This window comes from Candida tropicalis (genome assembly GCF_000006335.3).
Source record: "Candida tropicalis MYA-3404 genomic scaffold supercont3.7, whole genome shotgun sequence".
Taxonomy (NCBI): Eukaryota; Fungi; Ascomycota; class Pichiomycetes; order Serinales; family Debaryomycetaceae; genus Candida; species Candida tropicalis.
In genome coordinates, this window is record NW_003020059.1 from 832,029 (window position 1) to 851,652 (window position 19,624).

The 19,624-nt window shown below is 34.5% G+C and overlaps 6 protein-coding genes across 6 annotated transcripts; 5 read left to right on the forward strand and 1 right to left on the reverse strand. All coding sequences in view use genetic code 12, as the record gives it.

Annotated features, from left to right (window-relative positions):
* Window positions 1-712: 712 nt before the first annotated feature.
* On the forward strand, window positions 713-2,719 carry CTRG_05194 (uncharacterized protein; the record flags this gene model as incomplete). The annotated part of the gene is made up of 1 exon (XM_002550850.1): window positions 713-2,719. The coding sequence occupies one exon, from the start codon at window positions 713-715 to the stop codon at window positions 2,717-2,719; it is 2,007 nt and encodes a 668-aa protein (XP_002550896.1).
* Window positions 2,720-3,117: 398 nt separating this feature from the next.
* On the forward strand, window positions 3,118-3,852 carry CTRG_05195 (uncharacterized protein; the record flags this gene model as incomplete). The annotated part of the gene is made up of 1 exon (XM_002550851.1): window positions 3,118-3,852. One exon carries the CDS (start codon window positions 3,118-3,120, stop codon window positions 3,850-3,852), a length of 735 nt encoding a protein of 244 aa, XP_002550897.1.
* Window positions 3,853-4,054: 202 nt separating this feature from the next.
* RAD6 (E2 ubiquitin-conjugating protein) lies at window positions 4,055-4,519 on the reverse strand (the record flags this gene model as incomplete). Its single annotated transcript, XM_002550852.1, has 1 exon — window positions 4,055-4,519. The coding sequence occupies one exon, from the start codon at window positions 4,517-4,519 to the stop codon at window positions 4,055-4,057; it is 465 nt and encodes a 154-aa protein (XP_002550898.1).
* Window positions 4,520-6,615: 2,096 nt separating this feature from the next.
* On the forward strand, window positions 6,616-7,662 carry CTRG_05197 (zinc-dependent alcohol dehydrogenase; the record flags this gene model as incomplete). Its single annotated transcript, XM_002550853.1, has 1 exon — window positions 6,616-7,662. One exon carries the CDS (start codon window positions 6,616-6,618, stop codon window positions 7,660-7,662), a length of 1,047 nt encoding a protein of 348 aa, XP_002550899.1.
* Window positions 7,663-14,913: 7,251 nt separating this feature from the next.
* On the forward strand, window positions 14,914-16,911 carry CTRG_05198 (uncharacterized protein; the record flags this gene model as incomplete). Its single annotated transcript, XM_002550854.1, has 1 exon — window positions 14,914-16,911. The coding sequence occupies one exon, from the start codon at window positions 14,914-14,916 to the stop codon at window positions 16,909-16,911; it is 1,998 nt and encodes a 665-aa protein (XP_002550900.1).
* Window positions 16,912-17,140: 229 nt separating this feature from the next.
* Window positions 17,141-19,381, forward strand: CTRG_05199 (uncharacterized protein; the record flags this gene model as incomplete). The annotated part of the gene is made up of 1 exon (XM_002550855.1): window positions 17,141-19,381. The coding sequence occupies one exon, from the start codon at window positions 17,141-17,143 to the stop codon at window positions 19,379-19,381; it is 2,241 nt and encodes a 746-aa protein (XP_002550901.1).
* Window positions 19,382-19,624: the final 243 nt, after the last annotated feature.

Sequence of the window (19,624 nt, forward strand, 5' to 3'; positions counted from 1 at the left end):
TCTTTTTCATTCGTGCTTACTGCCGTTCAATACCTAATAACCCTTAACCGTTGAGGCCAAAGAGATACTGATTCATGTTTAGTCACTCTATAATCCATTCGTAACGTTCTTCTGAATTCAGATCACATAAACCAAATCACGCTTATATATATATATTGGTACAAGAACTTGGCAAAGTCAAAAAAAAAGCTACCAAGTTCACATCAATAATTAAAGGAAAATGTAACACCGTGTGCGTAAATCTTCTTCTTCTTCTTCTTCTTCTTCTTCTCTTTCACCAACGGGTTTGTAACTACAACCAACAAAGAAGAAGTACAATTATAGTATATTACTCCTGCATCTAACTACTTTTTTTTTTACAATTCCATGAAAAGATGATGATAATAGTAAGAAAGAACAATATGCCAATAATTCCCGTGCCTTATTTGACTCGTCTATTCTTCTTCTTCTTCTTCTTCTTCTTAAGCATATTAGTCGGTTAATAAAAAATCGTCACATAATTTTTTTTTTTTTTTTTTTTTTTTCTCAGTCAAAAATTTTTTTTATTTTTTTTCTCCCTGTTTACACAACCCAATACATTTCGGGGAGAGGAGATCATCTAACCACAACAAAAATTAACTACTTTTTACTTAGTTTGTTTTCAACTCATATTTAATCAATATCATCCGTATTCTACCAGTTGCCCCTTGGAAAAATATCTATCAAGAATACCATGGAATCTGATCCTATCAGCATACTACTCTTGCTAGTATTTGCATCGATATTTTTATTTATTGCCTTATCTATCTGTGCTTACAAATTATTCTGTCAAAATTCAGAAAGAAATGAATATTCAAGTTTGGCTTCAGATTTATTGGGATCCCATCTGAATGATGTTCCAAGAGAATTCTTAAATGATGAAGAAAGTTTGTTACAATTGGCAGATTCCTTTGATTTTACAAATTTATCACCAGAAGAACAAGGCGCATATTTGAAAGGTCAAGAGTTCACCACAAATAATCCTCCTGATTTTAATAATGTTCGAGGTAAAACATTTACTGCTGATGATGAAAAATTAATTAAAGAATGTGGAATTGGTGCTTTTCAATTTGAACCAGACCATGATGTTATGGACCAACGTTTTATTGTTGCTGATAAATGTGAATTGAATTTCCATAATAATGATATGCCATATTCGACAGCTACTGCCGTTTTAAACTATCCTCTCCCAGTGAAAAACCGTGTTTACTCAGATACTGTTTATTTTGAAACAAAAATCTTTGAATTTAATAATGAAAATAACCCAAATGCCCATTTCTCCATAGGTTTGGTTACTAAACCATACCCGTCATCTTTTAGACTTCCTGGTTATAACAAATTTTCTATTGGTTATGAAAGTACTGGTAATTTGAAAATCAACAAACCTTTCCCAACACCATTGCAACAACATCAAGATGAACATAGTGAATATAATGCATTGGTTTTACCTCCATTGCAGCAATCTGATATTGTTGGTTTTGGTTATGTAATTTCTACTGGTACTATCTTTATTACAAGAAATGGTAGAAAAGTATTGGATGTTATGAAGGGTTGTTTTGTTGATTTATTCCCTGCTGTGGGTTGTTTTTCAACAAATGCTAAATTTCAAGTTAATTTGGGACAATTGGGTTTTGTATGGATTGAAGCAAATGTAAGAAAGTATGGATTTGTATCTACAAGTGATTATAAGAAATTGGCTGGTGATAGAGGTTTAGCTTCATTACCTCAATACGATAGAGTAGTTGAAGATGGAGTTGATAAAGTTTTGGATAAAGGAGAAGAATTACCACCTAGATACCCAGAAGAAGAATTGGACTTTTTTGGAAGAGCAGCAAATGATAATGTTAGGGTTGGATCCAGTGCTGTACATAATAAAATGAGTGAAAAGAATGAACTAGGGGATGTTGAAATTGGAAACGAAATCAAAGAGCCAGCTGAAGGAAGTTCTACACAAGTCACTGATGAACCAGAAGAAATTATGGACCTTAGAGAAAGAATTTATGAACAGAACATCCAAAATGAAACTTCTACTATTGATGAATCTACTCCATTGATATCACAATCTAATGAAGATGGTAGCACTGAGTATCATAGTGTGGCCTCAGTGAAGAAAGCGGAACAAAAATCTGAAGATGAGCCTGGATCAAAATATATTATAATTGAAGAAGACGAAGAGCAGGAAGAAGACGTACAACCAGAAGTGCAGCCAACTATCACTGAAGAAGAACCAAGAGAAGAAGAACCAAGAGAAGAAGAACCAAGAGAAGAAGAACCAAGAGAAGAACCAAGAGAAGAACCAAGAGAAGAAACTCCTTTGAGTGAAGAGCAAGCTGAACCATCAGATACTCAAGTTGATCTTGATCAGAATAAGGATATAATAGAAGAACCTCAAGTTGAAGCTGTAAAGAGTACAGTGACAGTAGAGGATATGTCAGTGCCTTCTACCAATACCGAATCACAGCCAGAACCAGAACAATCAGGCAAAGTTGAAAATAGAAATGGAAATGATAGTGAATCGCGTCCAAGTGAAAGTACTGAGCCATCAATGAGTCCAGAACCAGCAACATCACCAACTGAAGGTAATGAAGAACAGAAATCTCCTTCTCCATCTGTTGGTACTGTCCAGAAATCGGCTCCTAAGAAAAAGAACAAGAAGAAGTCTGGAAAGAAAGGTGGAAAGAAGAAAGGCAAGAAGAAGTGAAGTATATAGTAATTAGTATGTATATACATTTAAGCTTATTTATATTTTCTAATCGATCAAGTTACTCATTAATTCTAATTGAAGAGCGATTCATTTTTCAGAGGAACTTAGCAAATATCACATAAACTTTGTTTGTCAAATGTGTACAATAATTTGTACTGCTTATATTGTCTAAATCACACTCGACAGGTCCTACTTCATTCATATTGTAATGACTTTTTGTCAATATTCATAGATCAGAGTTGATGTTATCTGGACAACGTGCACTACCAATGCAATGAATAATTTTCTTTTTTCTTTTTTTTTTTTGGTGCAAGATCGGGTTCAAATATCGTTCATGAAAAACTTTTACATTCTAACCATTTAGTTGGAACCCAATAGACCAGGAAACAAATCAAATGATCTCAAGAACATTTATACGAAATGCTTCTACCAAGCTTTCACCGGAAGAAGCCAGAAGACAAGCTACACAATTAGCTGTTCAATCATTAAAAGATTTTGGATCATTATTATCAAATTCTTCAGAAGAAACTCAACCAATTAATACTGCACCAGTTTTTGAAAATCCACGACTATTTGCTTCATTAAGTTTATTACATCAAGGACAAGTATTGAAAGAATTACAAGAAAAATATGACAAAAATTGGAATAAATTAAGTTTAAAAGATAAAAAATTGGGATATTTTATTGCTTATGGTGATTGGGGAGTACGTGAAAAATTTACAAATTGGAATAGTATTACTGAACCACCTTTAGATCTTCCGTTTGAAGTACCGTCGAAAATTAAAACTAGAAATCCTAAACCACATACATATATTAAAAAATTACCTGAATTATTGTTAAGTCAAACTCCAGTTAGAAAAGATCAATTTAATGTGAAAAGAATGGATGGAGTTACAAAATTTTTTATTTATTTGGTAGTTTTAATTTCATTATTTGCCATTGCAAGAGATAAAAATATTGGAGAAAGTGGGAAACCTAAAGAAATTATCATTGAAGATAGATATGAAATAGAAAGACAGAATAGAATTAAACAAGAAGAAGAGAAGTTGGAACTTGAACGTAAAAAACAACTTGAAGAAGAACTAGCCAGAAAGAATAAGAAAAAATGGTACTATTTGTGGTTAAAGTAAAAACTACATAGATTTGTAGTATGATCTCGAGGGAGATATGTTTCTTGTACATAAACTTTTATTTTATTAAATGCCAATCTACTATTTATTTAAGGTATATAATCAAGGAAAAGTAAAAATAGAAAAAAAAAAAATTCAAAAAGATTTAAAATTCAAATTATACAAGTTTCATGAATACTGGGGGACAGGAAATATTTTGATTTTAATCCTGGTCTATGTTATCTTCATCTTCATCATCCTCATCCTCGTCTTCGTCTTCGTCATTCCAACTATTTTCAACTGTCTCCCTTACTCTTTTCACGTATTGTGAACGATGGTCCTTGTATAAATTGGCCGCTTCGACATTGGCCGGGGATGAAATATTAGGATCATTCAACAAGGACTGTACTGATGTCAAGATAGAACTCACGTCATAAGTAGGAGACCATCTATTCTGTAAAATATCCAAACATAATTCACCACTTGCATATACATTTGGATGAAACATTTCAGATATGAATCGAACTTGTGGAGGTTTATTAGGATATTGTTCGTCAAATTGTAACATTAATCGAAATGTACCATCTTCAAATGGTGTATCTGATGGTCCTATAATAACAGCATTCCATTTCATCACATTATCAGGCAATGGTGATGCAGATACTCCACTAGGTGGATCTTGTTGCATACGCTATTCACAAACAGAATGTTAGTTTTTCTATTTTTTTTTTATTTATTTATATTCAAATTTCTAAAGATTTTATCAAGAAACAAAGAAAGGCAAGTCTTGATAATAATTCAGGTTTCTTTGGTCTAATGATAACAACATACTTTGAAATCACGCATAAGTCTTCTTTTGGCTGGGGTGGACATGGTTGATAGTAATAAAACAAGGTTGGGGTGACTATACAAGAAACAACAATAACGATAATAATAACAATAAGGAGAATGCAAATACTTGGAGTAATTCTTCAAAAGATTAGTGTAATTTGTTTTCTGTATTTTTTTTTTGGCTTACACTTTTGCCTTGCGTGTATTCATCCGTTAGATCTAATTTTTTTTTCTCTGGTCATGATTAATTACGTAATCATTGCCACTGAGTTTAGAGCTGTGCCATCAGGCATTCTAATCGACACACGACCTGATTATTAATATTACTTGTAAATTGTTCCAGCAAGTGTCTTGTTGATTATGGTTCTACAAAATAACTACAATCGCCAAGTAACTGTTCAGAATTCAAGTGGATTCTTCTTTATTACTTATATTTGAATCATGCAAGTAAAAGATAATCAACACCACACAATTGTACCAACATTCCATATATTCTGTTTGAAAATAGAAACAAGATAACCAAGGAGGATGCTTAACTTTAACAACAAAAGAAAGAAAACTGGCATTTGTCATGGATTTTAATAATAGCACGACGATGACTCCACTTTTGTTACTACGGGTGACAAAATATCAACCACATAAGTGTATTTGTAAAAATAAAATAAAAGAAAAACACAGAAAATGGTAGGGGTAGGGGTAGGGTTACAGTAATTGAACAAGATAGGAAGATAGAGTGTCTAATATCCGGATAATATTACAGACCCTTGAATACTTCTTTTAATGGAAATTTTCAGTATAATCAACAAGTGTCACGGATAAATGCAAAAAAAGTAAAAAATAATCACTCATAGGAAATACTCAACCAAAGTGAATACAAAGGTAATAAAGTGAACAATAAAACAAACTATGTGAGTTTCATTTTTTTTACTTATAATCGATATCTACATGTTACATAAAATTAAGATTTGGTGGGGATGGTGGTAATGTATGCTTCTTCTCTAACTTTAATAACCTAAACCGGGAATGTTGTATCCGTTAATTTATATATATCCAACTTTTTTAACAACATCAAAGAGACCGATCACTTGTATAATTCCCCCTTTTTTTAATGGCGATCTATTATTTGCAAAAATGACAGATAGAATTGAAAGCACTTATATATGAAGTGATAATTAGTTGCTAATCCCTGTTTTGGTAATTGCACACAATGGCACTTCTTACTAAAGGAAACCAATAAGAAGAAGAAGAATAAAAGCTTGTCTTGTATTAATCATTTATTTTCCTTTTAGGTGCTTTATCAAAAAATTAAATTATACTTGGTGTGTTTGTTATTTAAAAAAGTTTATTCACCAGTGGACGAAACCGACTAAAAAATATCCGACACATTGAAAAAACAGACCAAGAAGTTATTTGATTTCAACATGTTTTGAAAACCTTGGAAGAATGCTATTTTCACATCCATTTTACAATGAGTCGAGAATTGGAACAAGGATTGGCAATAAGGGACAGTACCTAATGCACAGAATGTAATATATGGTTTTGACATTTACTCTGGTTAAGAGATTTGTTTGTTTGTTTTTTTATCTTTCTTTCCTGAAAAGGGGGAACTTTGTAAATTATCCGTACATTGATGGAACCCAAAAATGATTAATAAGGTTAAAATAAAATGAAATGAAATAAAATAAAATAAAATAAAATAAAAAATGTCTTGGTATTGGGTGTCAATGTTGAAAAGGAGGCAAACGTAGAACAAGAATAGGAAACATCGAACAAGAATAGGAAATAAATTACAATATAGTTTATAAAGACAGTGGGGGAGATTTTCAAATATATCTGGTATAAAAGGAGGATGAAAATCATCTAGTTTACTAGAAATATTTTTAATTATAGTTTGTCTTTTTTTTTGTTTTATCAATTCCAATAACAATTGACTTTTATAAAACTACAATAAGCATGTCAATTCCAATTACTCAAAAAGCTGTTATTTATGAATCTCAACACGGAGAATTGAAATATACCAATATTCCAGTTCCTGTCCCAAAAGCAAACGAATTACTTATTAATGTCAAGTATTCGGGTGTCTGTCATTCTGATATTCACGTTTGGAAAGGTGATTGGGCACCACCTGCAAAATTACCCGTTGTAGGCGGTCATGAAGGTGCTGGTGTTGTTGCTGCAATGGGAGAAAATGTCAAAGGTTGGAAAATCGGTGACTATGCGGGAATCAAATTAATAAATGGCTCTTGTATGAATTGTGAATATTGTCAACAAGGTGCTGAACCTAATTGTCACCAAGCTGATATGTCAGGTTATACTCATGATGGTTCTTTCCAACAATATGCCACTGCCGATGCTCTCCAAGCTGCTAAATTTCCAGAAGGTTCTGATTTGGCAAGCATTGCTCCGATCTCATGTGCTGGTGTCACCGTTTACCGTGCATTGAAAACTGCTGGTATACAACCAGGCCAATGGATCGCCATTTCTGGTGCTGCTGGTGGCTTGGGATCATTAGGTATTCAATACGCTAAAGCCATGGGTTATAGAGTATTGGCCATTGATGCTGGAGATGAGAGAGGTGAATTTGTCAAATCTTTGGGTGCTGAGACATACATTGATTTTACTAAAGTTGCTGATATTACTGAAGCTATCAAAGAAGCAACCAATGGTGGACCACATGGTGTTCTTAATGTTTCAACTTCTGAAAAAGCAATCAATCAATCTCTTGATTATGTTAGAACTTTGGGTACTGTTGTTTTGGTTGGTTTGCCAGCAGGGGCTAAGCTTAATACTCCTATTTTTGATGCAGTTGCCAAGTCTGTTCAAATTAAAGCTTCTTATGTAGGAAACAGAAAAGATACTGCTGAAGCTGTTGATTTCTTTGCTAGAGGTTTGGTCAAATGTCCAATTAAGATTGTAGGATTGAGTGAATTACCAGAAGTTTTTAAATTATTAGAAGAAGGCAAAATCTTGGGTAGATATGTTGTTGATACTTCAAAATAGGTAGATAGAAGTTTATATTTTTTTTACAATAGCCGTATTTAACACACATTGCTTTAAACATCAACAAAAACCTAAGCCTAGAAGTGACTATTAGCAGCATATTATTTATACTTGTAAAAGTGTATCATTCAATAATGTACGTCTATATTCGATTTTTATGTGATCGATACAATATACCATAAAATATTTACTTTTAATAACTGGAAACTAGCCAGTTTCTTCCATTTGTATGGCCAAAAGAGATTCACGTCAAATTTTTGGGATATTTTCGTACCCCAACCAAAATTAACACTGCTGAAATACATCTATTGGAAACCCTGGTGAACCCCTTTGGTAATACCAGGTAACACTGGAAATATAAAGTGCAAATACTATAAACGTGATGTAATTTGTATTATCTCTATAAAGAATACATTTTTAACCATGTAAGCCTCATAGTTATTGACTTATTGAGGAACAACATAATTATTGTTAAAGAAAAGATACTTTGGTTTTTCAAGAGCTAGGATTGACATCCAAGTACACCAGTTATTATCCAAATAGCCCATGAAAAATTGAAATATCTTGATTCATCACTATCAACCACATGTCTTTTTCAAAATTGAAGAAAATCGAACCAGAAGAAGCAAATGTTGTAATTCGTGGAACATACAAATGTGCACCAAAGCAGGTACATATAAATAAATGGTTTCACGGGGTGAACATTCAGATCTGTAAATATATGGCACCACCTACAAGGGATAATTCTGAACGTTACAACCCAAGCTATGTGTAAATATATTTTACCACCCTCAAGTTGTATGAACCCATAATAAATTGGACAAGACTAGCTGGAATGGAGCTGTAAAACCAGTCGGGATTCAAAACAAAGACTCTACCTAGATTTTGCTTCGTTTACTCTTTGTATTACAACAGTTTTTTTTACATCTTTTCCAGAAATTGAAGGTAAAAATTCATGATATTGTAGGTTCCTACATGACAACTATAACTGTCAACTGATGTTATTGTCTTAATTCGTTAGCAATTACTACTTTCTTTGTAATTTTTCTGAACGCTGTTTCCATTATATTGAGTATTGGAATTAAATAGACTATACAAAAAATAAATGCATTAATTTTGACTGTAGACCATTTGATAGAATGGCATATTTGACGTTGTTTTAAAGTGTTCTATCACTTACTAATACTATATAAGAAATTTCTTGTATAAATTTTACTGTCCAGAGTCGAACTCGATGTTAGGGTAAAAAAGTAATAAAAATTTATTGTTTGAACACAAAACAAATTAGGCTATTGCCACACATGGTGCGAAAAATTTCAATTTTTGAAAGGTGGTTCGGTCGAAATAGGAAAATTTTATTAAGAAAGTCGTGCAGCTTGCACAATTATTTGAATTTTTTGATACCAGTTAACAATTGTTTTAAGAGATGGGTGTAACTAATTTATATATTTAGTAACTAATCAATATACTAGAACTTAGATTAACAGTGTAGAAGTTAAAAATTATTTGTATTTACTGAGAAACAAATGTTGACTTTTCAGAGGAAAATGACTTTGCAATTATTAATGGAAATTTTGTACAATCTTTGACTGAAAATTAAAAATTTATAAACTGCTTTATTACTTCTAACAAAAACAAAATAAATAAATCAGCTGTAATTATATACTCTAAAATTAGCTAAGTTTTATTAATAAATTGAACCAAATAGCTCAATAGCACCACCTTCATTATCGTGGAGAATTGGTTTCATCCAATCACGTTTATTTTGCTTTTTCATGTGCGAGCAGCAAAGTCGTGTCCTGCAACATTTGTACGCAGATGAGGTTTCCCCTCTAAAAGTTGTTCAAAACGTATAGAAAACATTTTAATGCAGAATCATTCACTTCTTGTGTTACCCCCTTATTGCATACTTTATTCATATTGAGAAGAGTTTGCTTTATAGTTATTTTAAAAATTTTTGAGAGACTAATCAATGTATTTTCTTTTTTAATCTCTTGAAATAGATTACTACTTTTATAAGATTACTTATTACAAACCAAACAAGACCCGTATAACAAAAGTAAAAAATGGTTTTGTAACTATTTTTTTACTGTAAAAGCTCAGAGATTTATAATTTTTGTAAGTACACAAAACGAGTATCCAATCTAGGAAATCTTCGCTGCTATTTTAAAGATTATTGCTTTTATTCACATACACATAAAGTGGAGAGAATAGGTATATAGTTATTTGACAACGGCTATTGTTCATGTATGAGCTTTAAAAAAAGTAGAATCGATAGAAATGTAACAAATAATTTGGCTAACTTTGTGATTGAAGATAAATAATGAAACCAATCATGAATATATTTTTTGTTGATCAATTTATTCACGTACCCATATATCTTTGTTCGTAGTTTGTCCATCACTTTTCTTACTGAAGTAGTTTTAATAACGTAATGCCTATTATCATTTACAAATTTAACCTCCTAGTGAGTACACAACCAGTAGTCATTAACAATCCAAGAAAACAAAACAGAACAAAAGACATAACAGCACCTGTTGTATGATTTGCTTTAAAGTAGTGCTGGACAGTATATCATCAGATTAGTTTAAGTTAAAGTCTATGAACTTGTTGCGGGATTTATAAGCAGCATTGATTGATGGAATACCAGAGACACTCTTTTCTCAGAATGAGGCAGACACTTGAAATGTATATTTTTAGCGATCGAGATGCTAATATTGAGTGTTTTTTTCCTCCCTTTATTCTAGAAATTTAGTATAAAAACAATGAATTAGGAGCTCTAATACAATGTTATTGAGAATATCAACATGATAACCATAGCTGTAATAACTTTTTTAATAAACAGATACTGGTTAGCTTTTTTTTTGGATGTGTTTTTATTTTATTTTATTTTATTTTATTTTTTCAGAAAGGCTTAGAATTCAATTTTTTAATATAAGCATTGTTTTCTGCTTAAAGTATCACTCTTTATTATATATGACTTAGAGAATACCAATGAAATAATCACATAGTTATACAATAGGAATAAATTCATCCTCATTATCATGTTTTCCTAAAATAAAAAGTACAACTTCCCGGAATCCATTCGCTTGCACCGGATCCTTTGCAAAGTACCAGCACTGGCTAGGCCCAAATGTATTATCTATTAATTATTTTGCCTTTCTTCCTGTAATGAATGTTTCCCTTGTTAGGTATTAAATAAAAAAAAAAAAAGAAAGTGAATTGGAAATCACATCTAGGGAATGCAAATGAATTCGAAGTTTGTTCTTGAGACAAACTCTTGTATTAGTTTTTGCTACTAAAGAATTATCCAATTTGGGAAGCAAATGTACCCCTTCAATAACAAAACTCTTGTTTTCACTAACTTATTAGTTAATGTTACAATTGATTTAACAATGTAGCACTATTTCATTTATGTAATTTGGTGTTTTCCAGTTTACGCTGTTCGAATAAGAAATTATAAGTTTTTATTGTACGCTTCGTAATAAAATAACGGAATATTAGACAATAAGTTTAATAGTTCGATTCAATAAATTCTTTTAGAAGAATCCACACAGTAAAAACTTTACATGTTCCAAATGAGCAAACAACATACAATAGTAGTCTTAATGAAAATTAAGCTTTCGAAACCATCAGATTTGGCTTAAACTTAGAAGGTTAAAATTCTGTATACTTTGTATTGTATGAGAGAAATATTCATTGCAATAAGGGGCCAAAAGGGGGCTCTGTTCATTTGTACCCAGATATGTAGTCATTTCTACCACGCAGGATAATCTATAAAATATCACACTTTATATTTCTTTTATAATTACGATCCTCATAACAGTATTAAATTAGCAAATCGTACATTTGAAATAGCCCTACCAGCAAGTATTATAAATGCAACTGAGGGGCATTCTTCCGACGGAGTAATTGTGAACAATAACCACAAAGCATAAGCATGCCAAATTTTCAATTCTCTTGAAAGATTAAAGAGGTGTGCTCAATATGCAGAGTCGAGGTCGTGTCTATGTTTTATTATTTCACCTAGTTTTGTATTATTCACTTTAAGGCGTTTGTGGTTTACTAGATGGTATTTCACCACAACTCTCTTATTGATGAGGAGTTGTAAGACATATTGATAATGAATATGCGATGCAGTTTTGGATTCAACAATCTTGGAATACTTTTCTCAGAAACTTTGAACCAAACAAAAAACCCAATCTCATCAATCAGGAACAAGAGAAAAGTCTTGTTATTTGCAAGATTGAATGTCTCAGAATGGCCAAGAAACGATCTGTCGACGTCATAGTTCGCAACCCATATCATCAATATGGACTGCATTATGCATTGTACCATGGTTGTGATGATCTAAAATTTCCCATGTGATTGGAATTTCATTATATCGCAATGTGAGTGAACAATAAATAGTAGTCTGGTTCTGATGCTTTGTTTTCTTCTAAAAATAAATGAAGAATAATTTTACATAAGAAAGTCACAGAACAATATTAATAGAACAGATAAGCAAACATGCTACTAACATTCTTGGCAAGATCATTATGCACCATGCAAAATATTATACATTGAGTCGATGAACTTAACGTGATTGTGAAATTGCAAGAATAAAACCGATCGGCAATTATAATTCAATTTACTTTGTATTTGTAGAATAAAGGACTAAGAAACTGATTTCCGTTGTTGAAATTGTATATATTTTTTTTTCATTGAACAAAGTCATCTTTATTCACACCCATAGACGCCAATCTTTTGCTAAAAATACCACTGAAATCCAGCAAAAATGAAATGTGAAAGAGGGGAGTAGTAGAAATATCGATACACTGAGGTGAATCTTTTTGAATTAGTCATCAACCCCATATCAAGTACAAAACTCTGACTGTACAATAGGATAATGATAAATAATAATAATAAAAAAATTAAAATGAGTACAAAGTACAAAGAAACTCGAAAAAAAGAAATGATGGGTAGGATCCACATGCAATATTTGCAATGGATACTTGGATGGAAAACAGACTTTACAGATTACTTAGACTCTTGAAGAAGAGAGTTCAAGTGTCCCAGAAAATGCTCCAAGCCTTCAGTAATAATTGTAAAAAAAAGAGGGAAAATCCCGAGTAGCTTGTTAAAACATCCCTTCAGAATGAATATTTTAAGGAATTTCGGGGTTGGAAAACAAATGAAACCTGATTAGAGCCAATGATTTAATTGATAAACTCAACTATTTTCAACTCTTAACAATAACCTTTCATAATTATAAATCTATGACCGTCTAAGGGATAAATTTAAAGTCTTTGCAAACGTTTTCTTAATTAAATTATGTGAATATAAAGTAGAACAATAATAGTTCAATCAATCTTATATTAAGTTCTGAAGATGTTTGATATAAATGATAATGAACAAATTAATATATCACTGTATGACCTCTAAATAACAGATAGTTGTGGATGACAATACTTAACTTGCGTTCTTTGTCTTTATGTACTTGAAATTTACTTCCAGATCAAAGTTCTTTTAACATACGGTCATTTATTGCAAATCAAAAAAAAATGCTATTGACCCTATTCGAGTAAAATTTTGTTTTTAGTTTTTTCCAATTAGCAGAACCAGCTATTTCAGATATGGGTATTTTGAATACAAGTATCCAGTTTACACACACCGCATCTCCGTATTCCACAGTATTGAGCAAACCATTTTGAATTCATTTTTATTATACAATTGCCCTTTGTGCATGACTCTTTTTCAAGCTATCGACTCACACAATGGTTAACTAATAATTTATAGAACCAACAAACAATCCATAGAACGTAGTTATTGCATTAAGTAGAGCAATATAGTTTGTCATATTGTTCTACAATAGAAAGAATGCGATAAAACAATAGATGTAATACTTACGAAAGGATGAACATTGAGAGCTACAGTTTTGATCACTTACATGTAAGTGAAAGGAAAATGCATTATTAAGTTAAAGTTCGTTTGAAAATTACTTCCTTTTTTTTCACTTCTTCTGGTATAGTGTTTATTTAGATGTTTAGGACAGACGCATAATAATTTATTTTCCAGTTTTGATCATTCAGCTTAACTCATAAACCAACTAAATCACTGCTCGTAGATGACAATTAAGACCGCAGAATGCCAGTATTGCCTCTCAAAAGAGATCGTTAGTTGTAATACTGTTACAATTTTTCACCCCCCTTTGTTAACACGAAAATTAAGAGGTCTTTTGAATTGAACAGAAATCAACGGAAATGTCTTTTATTGTTAGGTTAATTTTTGCACTTTTTGTTTCAATTCTGTGCTGCATTTATTTTTTTTGGTTTCGCAACAATAGGCCACCAGTACCAAATGAGGAGAGTTATATACCGTGGTTGGATTTTGGATTCAAAAACAAAAGAAAAAAAGCAATTTTATAAAGTACTTTAATCAAATATTCAATATCTAATGTCCATCATGGATTAATTTGTAAATTTCCAATGTGTGCAAACTCCCTGAAATTCTAATTACTCAAAAACGAGGAATAATTTCTTTTTGAGTATTATTTGTACAGGGTCATTCCGCTTTTCACAAGACTCTGCTTATTTATAAAATTCTACTTTTCTGTTTATCGGTACTCAATTGAATGTTACTTAGATATAAGTTATTTGAGGCTTTAATAGCCTAGCAATGTTTACCTGAAATTCAGGTAATAAACGCAACAAGAGAACACGGATAAGAGGTTTTTTGTTTTTGATGGAACCAGCTGATGCTCTTCCTCTTGTTGGGTTCCTTCTGAAGAATACATAATTGTCGACATGTAGTATGTAAGTGTTCTTTAATCAACAAACCTGCAGAAATTCCATTATTCTCTTGTACTTGAACATACCAAACACATTTTTTGAATCGACAATGGAAACAATGGAAGTTACTAAATTTCAACTATACGGACAATAGAAGTACTTTTATTTTGTTCGAAATATTTTTGTAACTTTGGGATAACATCCATATTCTTCTAAGAGTCTGCTTATTTTCCCAACTTTATCCCACTTCTATTCATCTTTGTGAACTATACCGCACTTCCTTTTGCAACATAGTTCTATTTTGTTTATAACTTATTTATCCCCAAAAGCTTCGTTTGAACAATGTAATTCCTCCAGCTATCAATTTAAATTCAAAATTCTATAAATAAAAGACAGCTAGCATCATCTTTCCCAAATATTATAGTTTTTTCTTTTAATAATAGTATCAACTTTTTACTTCTACAATAAAATAACAAGAAATATGTTGTTGCCTGTCAGAAGGTTCTTAATAACTGCTTGGTTATTGTTAACATCCGTGTCAGCTCTCGATATAACGCTGGACAGAATCGACCGTGGTACAGTTGATGTCAGTGTTGGTGACATTACAATTCACTCCCCTGCGTCGTGGTCTATTATTAATAATGCTATTTCCACAATTGTTGGTAATCTTGATGTCCAATCTGGTGCTGGCTTTTATATTACTCTGACATCCCCTGTTCTTTCCCTCCAAGTGCTTTTAACTTCCCTTCTTGAAACAATTCAGAATGATGGTATTATTTCTTTTAATTCAGTTGCTTCTTTGACTAGTTCAACTTTTAATTTAGCTGGTTTGTCATTTGAGAATACTGGTGAAATGTACATGGGCGCCTCTGGAGTCTTACCAAGTGTTATGTCTATCACTGCTGCATCTTGGGATAATGAAAACTTAATGGTGTTCTATCAGAACCAAAGAAACTCAGGAAATGTTTTGCTTGGTACTCCTCTCGGAAGTATTACTAACAATGGTAACATTTGTCTTTTTGATTCTGTGTACCAACAAACTACAGCAATCAAAGGAAGTGGGTGTATTACTGCCGATGATGACTCAACCATCTATATTTCTAACTCACTTTTATCAGTTGACACTAACCAAAATCTTTATCTCAAAGATAGCGATTCATCAATTATTGCTCAGGCTCTTTCTACTCCTCAAACATTCAATGTTTATGGTTTTGGTAACGGAAACAAAATTGGTGTCACATTACCACTTGTTGGTAATCTTATTCCAAGTTACCCAGCTTACAGTTATGATGAATCCACTGGTATATTAACTTTAAGAAACCTCTTAGTAACACAAAGATTTAACATTGGTACCGGTTATGATCCCGATTTATTTCAAATTGTTACTGATTCAGGAGCTGGGTTACCTTCAACCGTTCTTGGTAGTCTTCAATATAATGGTCCAGTCCCAGATCGTACTTTACCTTCTTCATGTCAAATTGAATGTAAACAACTTCCAGAAGCTCCAGGTACTGAACCAACAGAGTACACAACAACAATCACTACTACTGCTTCAGATGGATCTGAATTGACAGAGACAGGTGTTGTTGACATTACCACTGATACAAATGGTTCCTGGTACACGACCACTTCAATTTTCCCAACCGCGTCTACAAGTAGTTCTGAAGTCGTGTCATCAACCGAAGAATCTACTTCTTCCAGTGAAGCTACTTCCTCCAGTGAAGCTACCTCATCTAGTGAAGCCACTTCTTCCAGTGAAGCCACTTCTTCCAGTGAAGCTACTTCTTCCAGTGAAGCTACCTCATCTAGTGAAGCTACCTCATCTAGTGAAGCTACTTCTTCCAGTGAAGCTACCTCATCTAGTGAAGCTACCTCATCTAGTGAAGCTACTTCTTCCAGTGAAGCTACCTCATCTAGTGAAGCTACTTCTTCCAGTGAAGCTACCTCATCTAGTGAAGCCACTTCTTCCAGTGAAGCTACCTCATCTAGTGAAGCTACTTCTTCCAGTGAAGCCACTTCTTCCAGTGAAGCCACCTCATCTAGTGAAGCCACTTCTTCCAATGAAGCTACTTCCTCCAGCGAAGCTACCTCATCTAGTGAAGCTACCTCATCTAGTGAAGCTACTTCTTCCAGTGAAGCTACTTCTTCCAGTGAAGCTACTTCTTCCAGTGAAGCTACTTCTTCCAGTGAAGCTACCTCATCTAGTGAAGCTACTTCTTCCAGTGAAGCTACCTCATCTAGTGAAGCCACTTCTTCCAGTGAAGCTACCTCATCTAGTGAAGCTACCTCATCTAGTGAAGCTACTTCTTCCAGTGAAGCCACTTCTTCCAGTGAAGCCACCTCATCTAGTGAAGCCACTTCTTCCAGTGAAGCTACCTCATCCAGTGAAGCTACTTCTTCCAGTGAAGCCACCTCATCTAGTGAAGCTACTTCCTCTAGTGAAGCTACCTCATCCAGAGAAGGCTACCTCATCCAGTGAAGCCACCTCATCTAGCGAAGCTACTTCCTCTGCTGAGTAGGGATCCAAAACTGAATACACCACCACTTGGACTACCACCAACAGCGATGGTTCTGTTGAAACTGATTCTGGTATTGTCAGTCAATCCGGCTCATCCTTGACTACTTTGACTACTTTCGTACATGAACCAGAAAGTTCTTACCCTAGTATTTGTAAGAGAGATGGTGATGAATGTTTGTCTGGAAGTAGCATGTCTACCTTGACTACGTTCCCACCTGAATCTTCTGAATCCGGTATCCAAACTGAATACACCACCACTTGGACTACTACCAACAGTGACGGTTCTGTTGAAACTGATTCTGGTATTGTCAGTCAATCCGGCTCATCCTTGACTACTTTGACTACGTTCCCACCAGCCTCCTCATCTGCTGAATCCGGTATCCAAACTGAATACACCACCACTTGGACTACCACCAACAGCGATGGTTCTGTTGAAACTGATTCTGGTATTGTCAGTCAATCCGGTTCATCCTTGACTACTTTGACTACGTTCCCACCAGCCTCCTCATCTTCTGAATCCGGTATCCAAACTGAATACACCACCACTTGGACTACCACCAACAGTGACGGTTCTGTTGAAACTGATTCTGGTATTGTCAGTCAATCCGGCTCATCATTGACTACTTTGACTACGTTCCCACCAGCCTCCTCATCTTCTGAATCCGGTATCCAAACTGAATACACCACCACTTGGACTACCACCAACAGTGACGGTTCTGTTGAAACTGATTCTGGTATTGTCAGTCAATCCGGCTCATCATTGACTACTTTGACTACGTTCCCACCAGCCTCCTCATCTTCTGAATCCGGTATCCAAACTGAATACACCACCACTTGGACTACCACCAACAGCGATGGTTCTGTTGAAACTGATTCTGGTATTGTCAGTCAATCCGGCTCATCCTTGACTACTTTGACTACCTTCCCACCTGAATCTTCTGAATCTGGTATCCAAACTGAATACACCACCACTTGGACTACCACCAACAGCGATGGTTCTGTTGAAACTGATTCTGGTATTGTCAGTCAATCCGGCTCATCCTTGACTACTTTGACTACCTTCCCACCTGAATCTTCTGAATCTGGTATCCAAACTGAATACACCACCACTTGGACTACCACCAACAGCGATGGTTCTGTTGAAACTGATTCTGGTATTGTCAGTCAATCCGGTTCATCCTTGACTACTTTGACTACGTTCCCACCAGCCTCCTCATCTTCTGAATCTGGTATCCAAACTGAATACACCACCACTTGGACTACCACCAACAGTGATGGTTCTGTTGAAACTGATTCTGGTATTGTCAGTCAATCCGGCTCATCCTTGACTACTTTGACTACCTTCCCACCTGAATCTTCTGAATCTGGTATCCAAACTGAATACACCACCACTTGGACTACCACCAACAGTGATGGTTCTGTTGAAACTGATTCTGGTATTGTCAGTCAATCCGGCTCATCCTTGACTACTTTGACTACCTTCCCACCTGAATCTTCTGAATCTGGTATCCAAACTGAATACACCACCACTTGGACTACCACCAACAGCGATGGTTCTGTTGAAACTGATTCCGGTATTGTCAGTCAATCCGGCTCATCCTTGACTACTTTGACTACTTTCGTACATGAACCAGAAAGTTCTTACCCTAGTATTTGTAAGAGAGATGGTGATGAATGTTTGTCTGGATGTAGCATGTCTACCTTGACTACCTTCCCACCTGAATCTTCTGAATCTGGTATCCAAACTGAATACACCACCACTTGGACTACCACCAACAGCGATGGTTCTGTTGAAACTGATTCTGGTATTGTCAGTCAATCCGGCTCATCCTTGACTACTTTGACTACGTTCCCACCAGCCTCCTCATCTGCTGAATCCGGTATCCAAACTGAATACACCACCACTTGGACTACCACCAACAGCGATGGTTCTGTTGAAACTGATTCTGGTATTGTCAGTCAATCCGGTTCATCCTTGACTACTTTGACTACGTTCCCACCAGCCTCCTCATCTTCTGAATCTGGTATCCAAACTGAATACACCACCACTTGGACTACCACCAACAGTGATGGTTCTGTTGAAACTGATTCTGGTATTGTCAGTCAATCCGGCTCATCCTTGACTACTTTAACTACCTTCCCACCTGAATCTTCTGAATCTGGTATCCAAACTGAATACACCACCACTTGGACTACCACCAACAGTGATGGTTCTGTTGAAACTGATTCTGGTATTGTCAGTCAATCCGGCTCATCCTTGACTACTTTGACTACCTTCCCACCTGAATCTTCTGAATCTGGTATCCAAACTGAATACACCACCACTTGGACTACCACCAACAGCGATGGTTCTGTTGAAACTGATTCCGGTATTGTCAGTCAATCCGGCTCATCCTTGACTACTTTGACTACTTTCGTACATGAACCATAAAGTTCTTAACCCTAGTATTTGTAAGAGAGATGGTGATGAATGTTTGTCTGGAAGTAGCATGTCTACCTTGACTACTTTCCCACCTGAATCATCTGAATTCGGGTATCCAAACTGAATACACCACCACTTGGACTACCACCAACAGTGATGGTTCTGTTGAAACTGATTCTGGTATTGTCAGTTAATCCGGCTCATCCTTGACTACTTTGACTACCTTTCCACCCTGAATCCTCCTGAATCTGG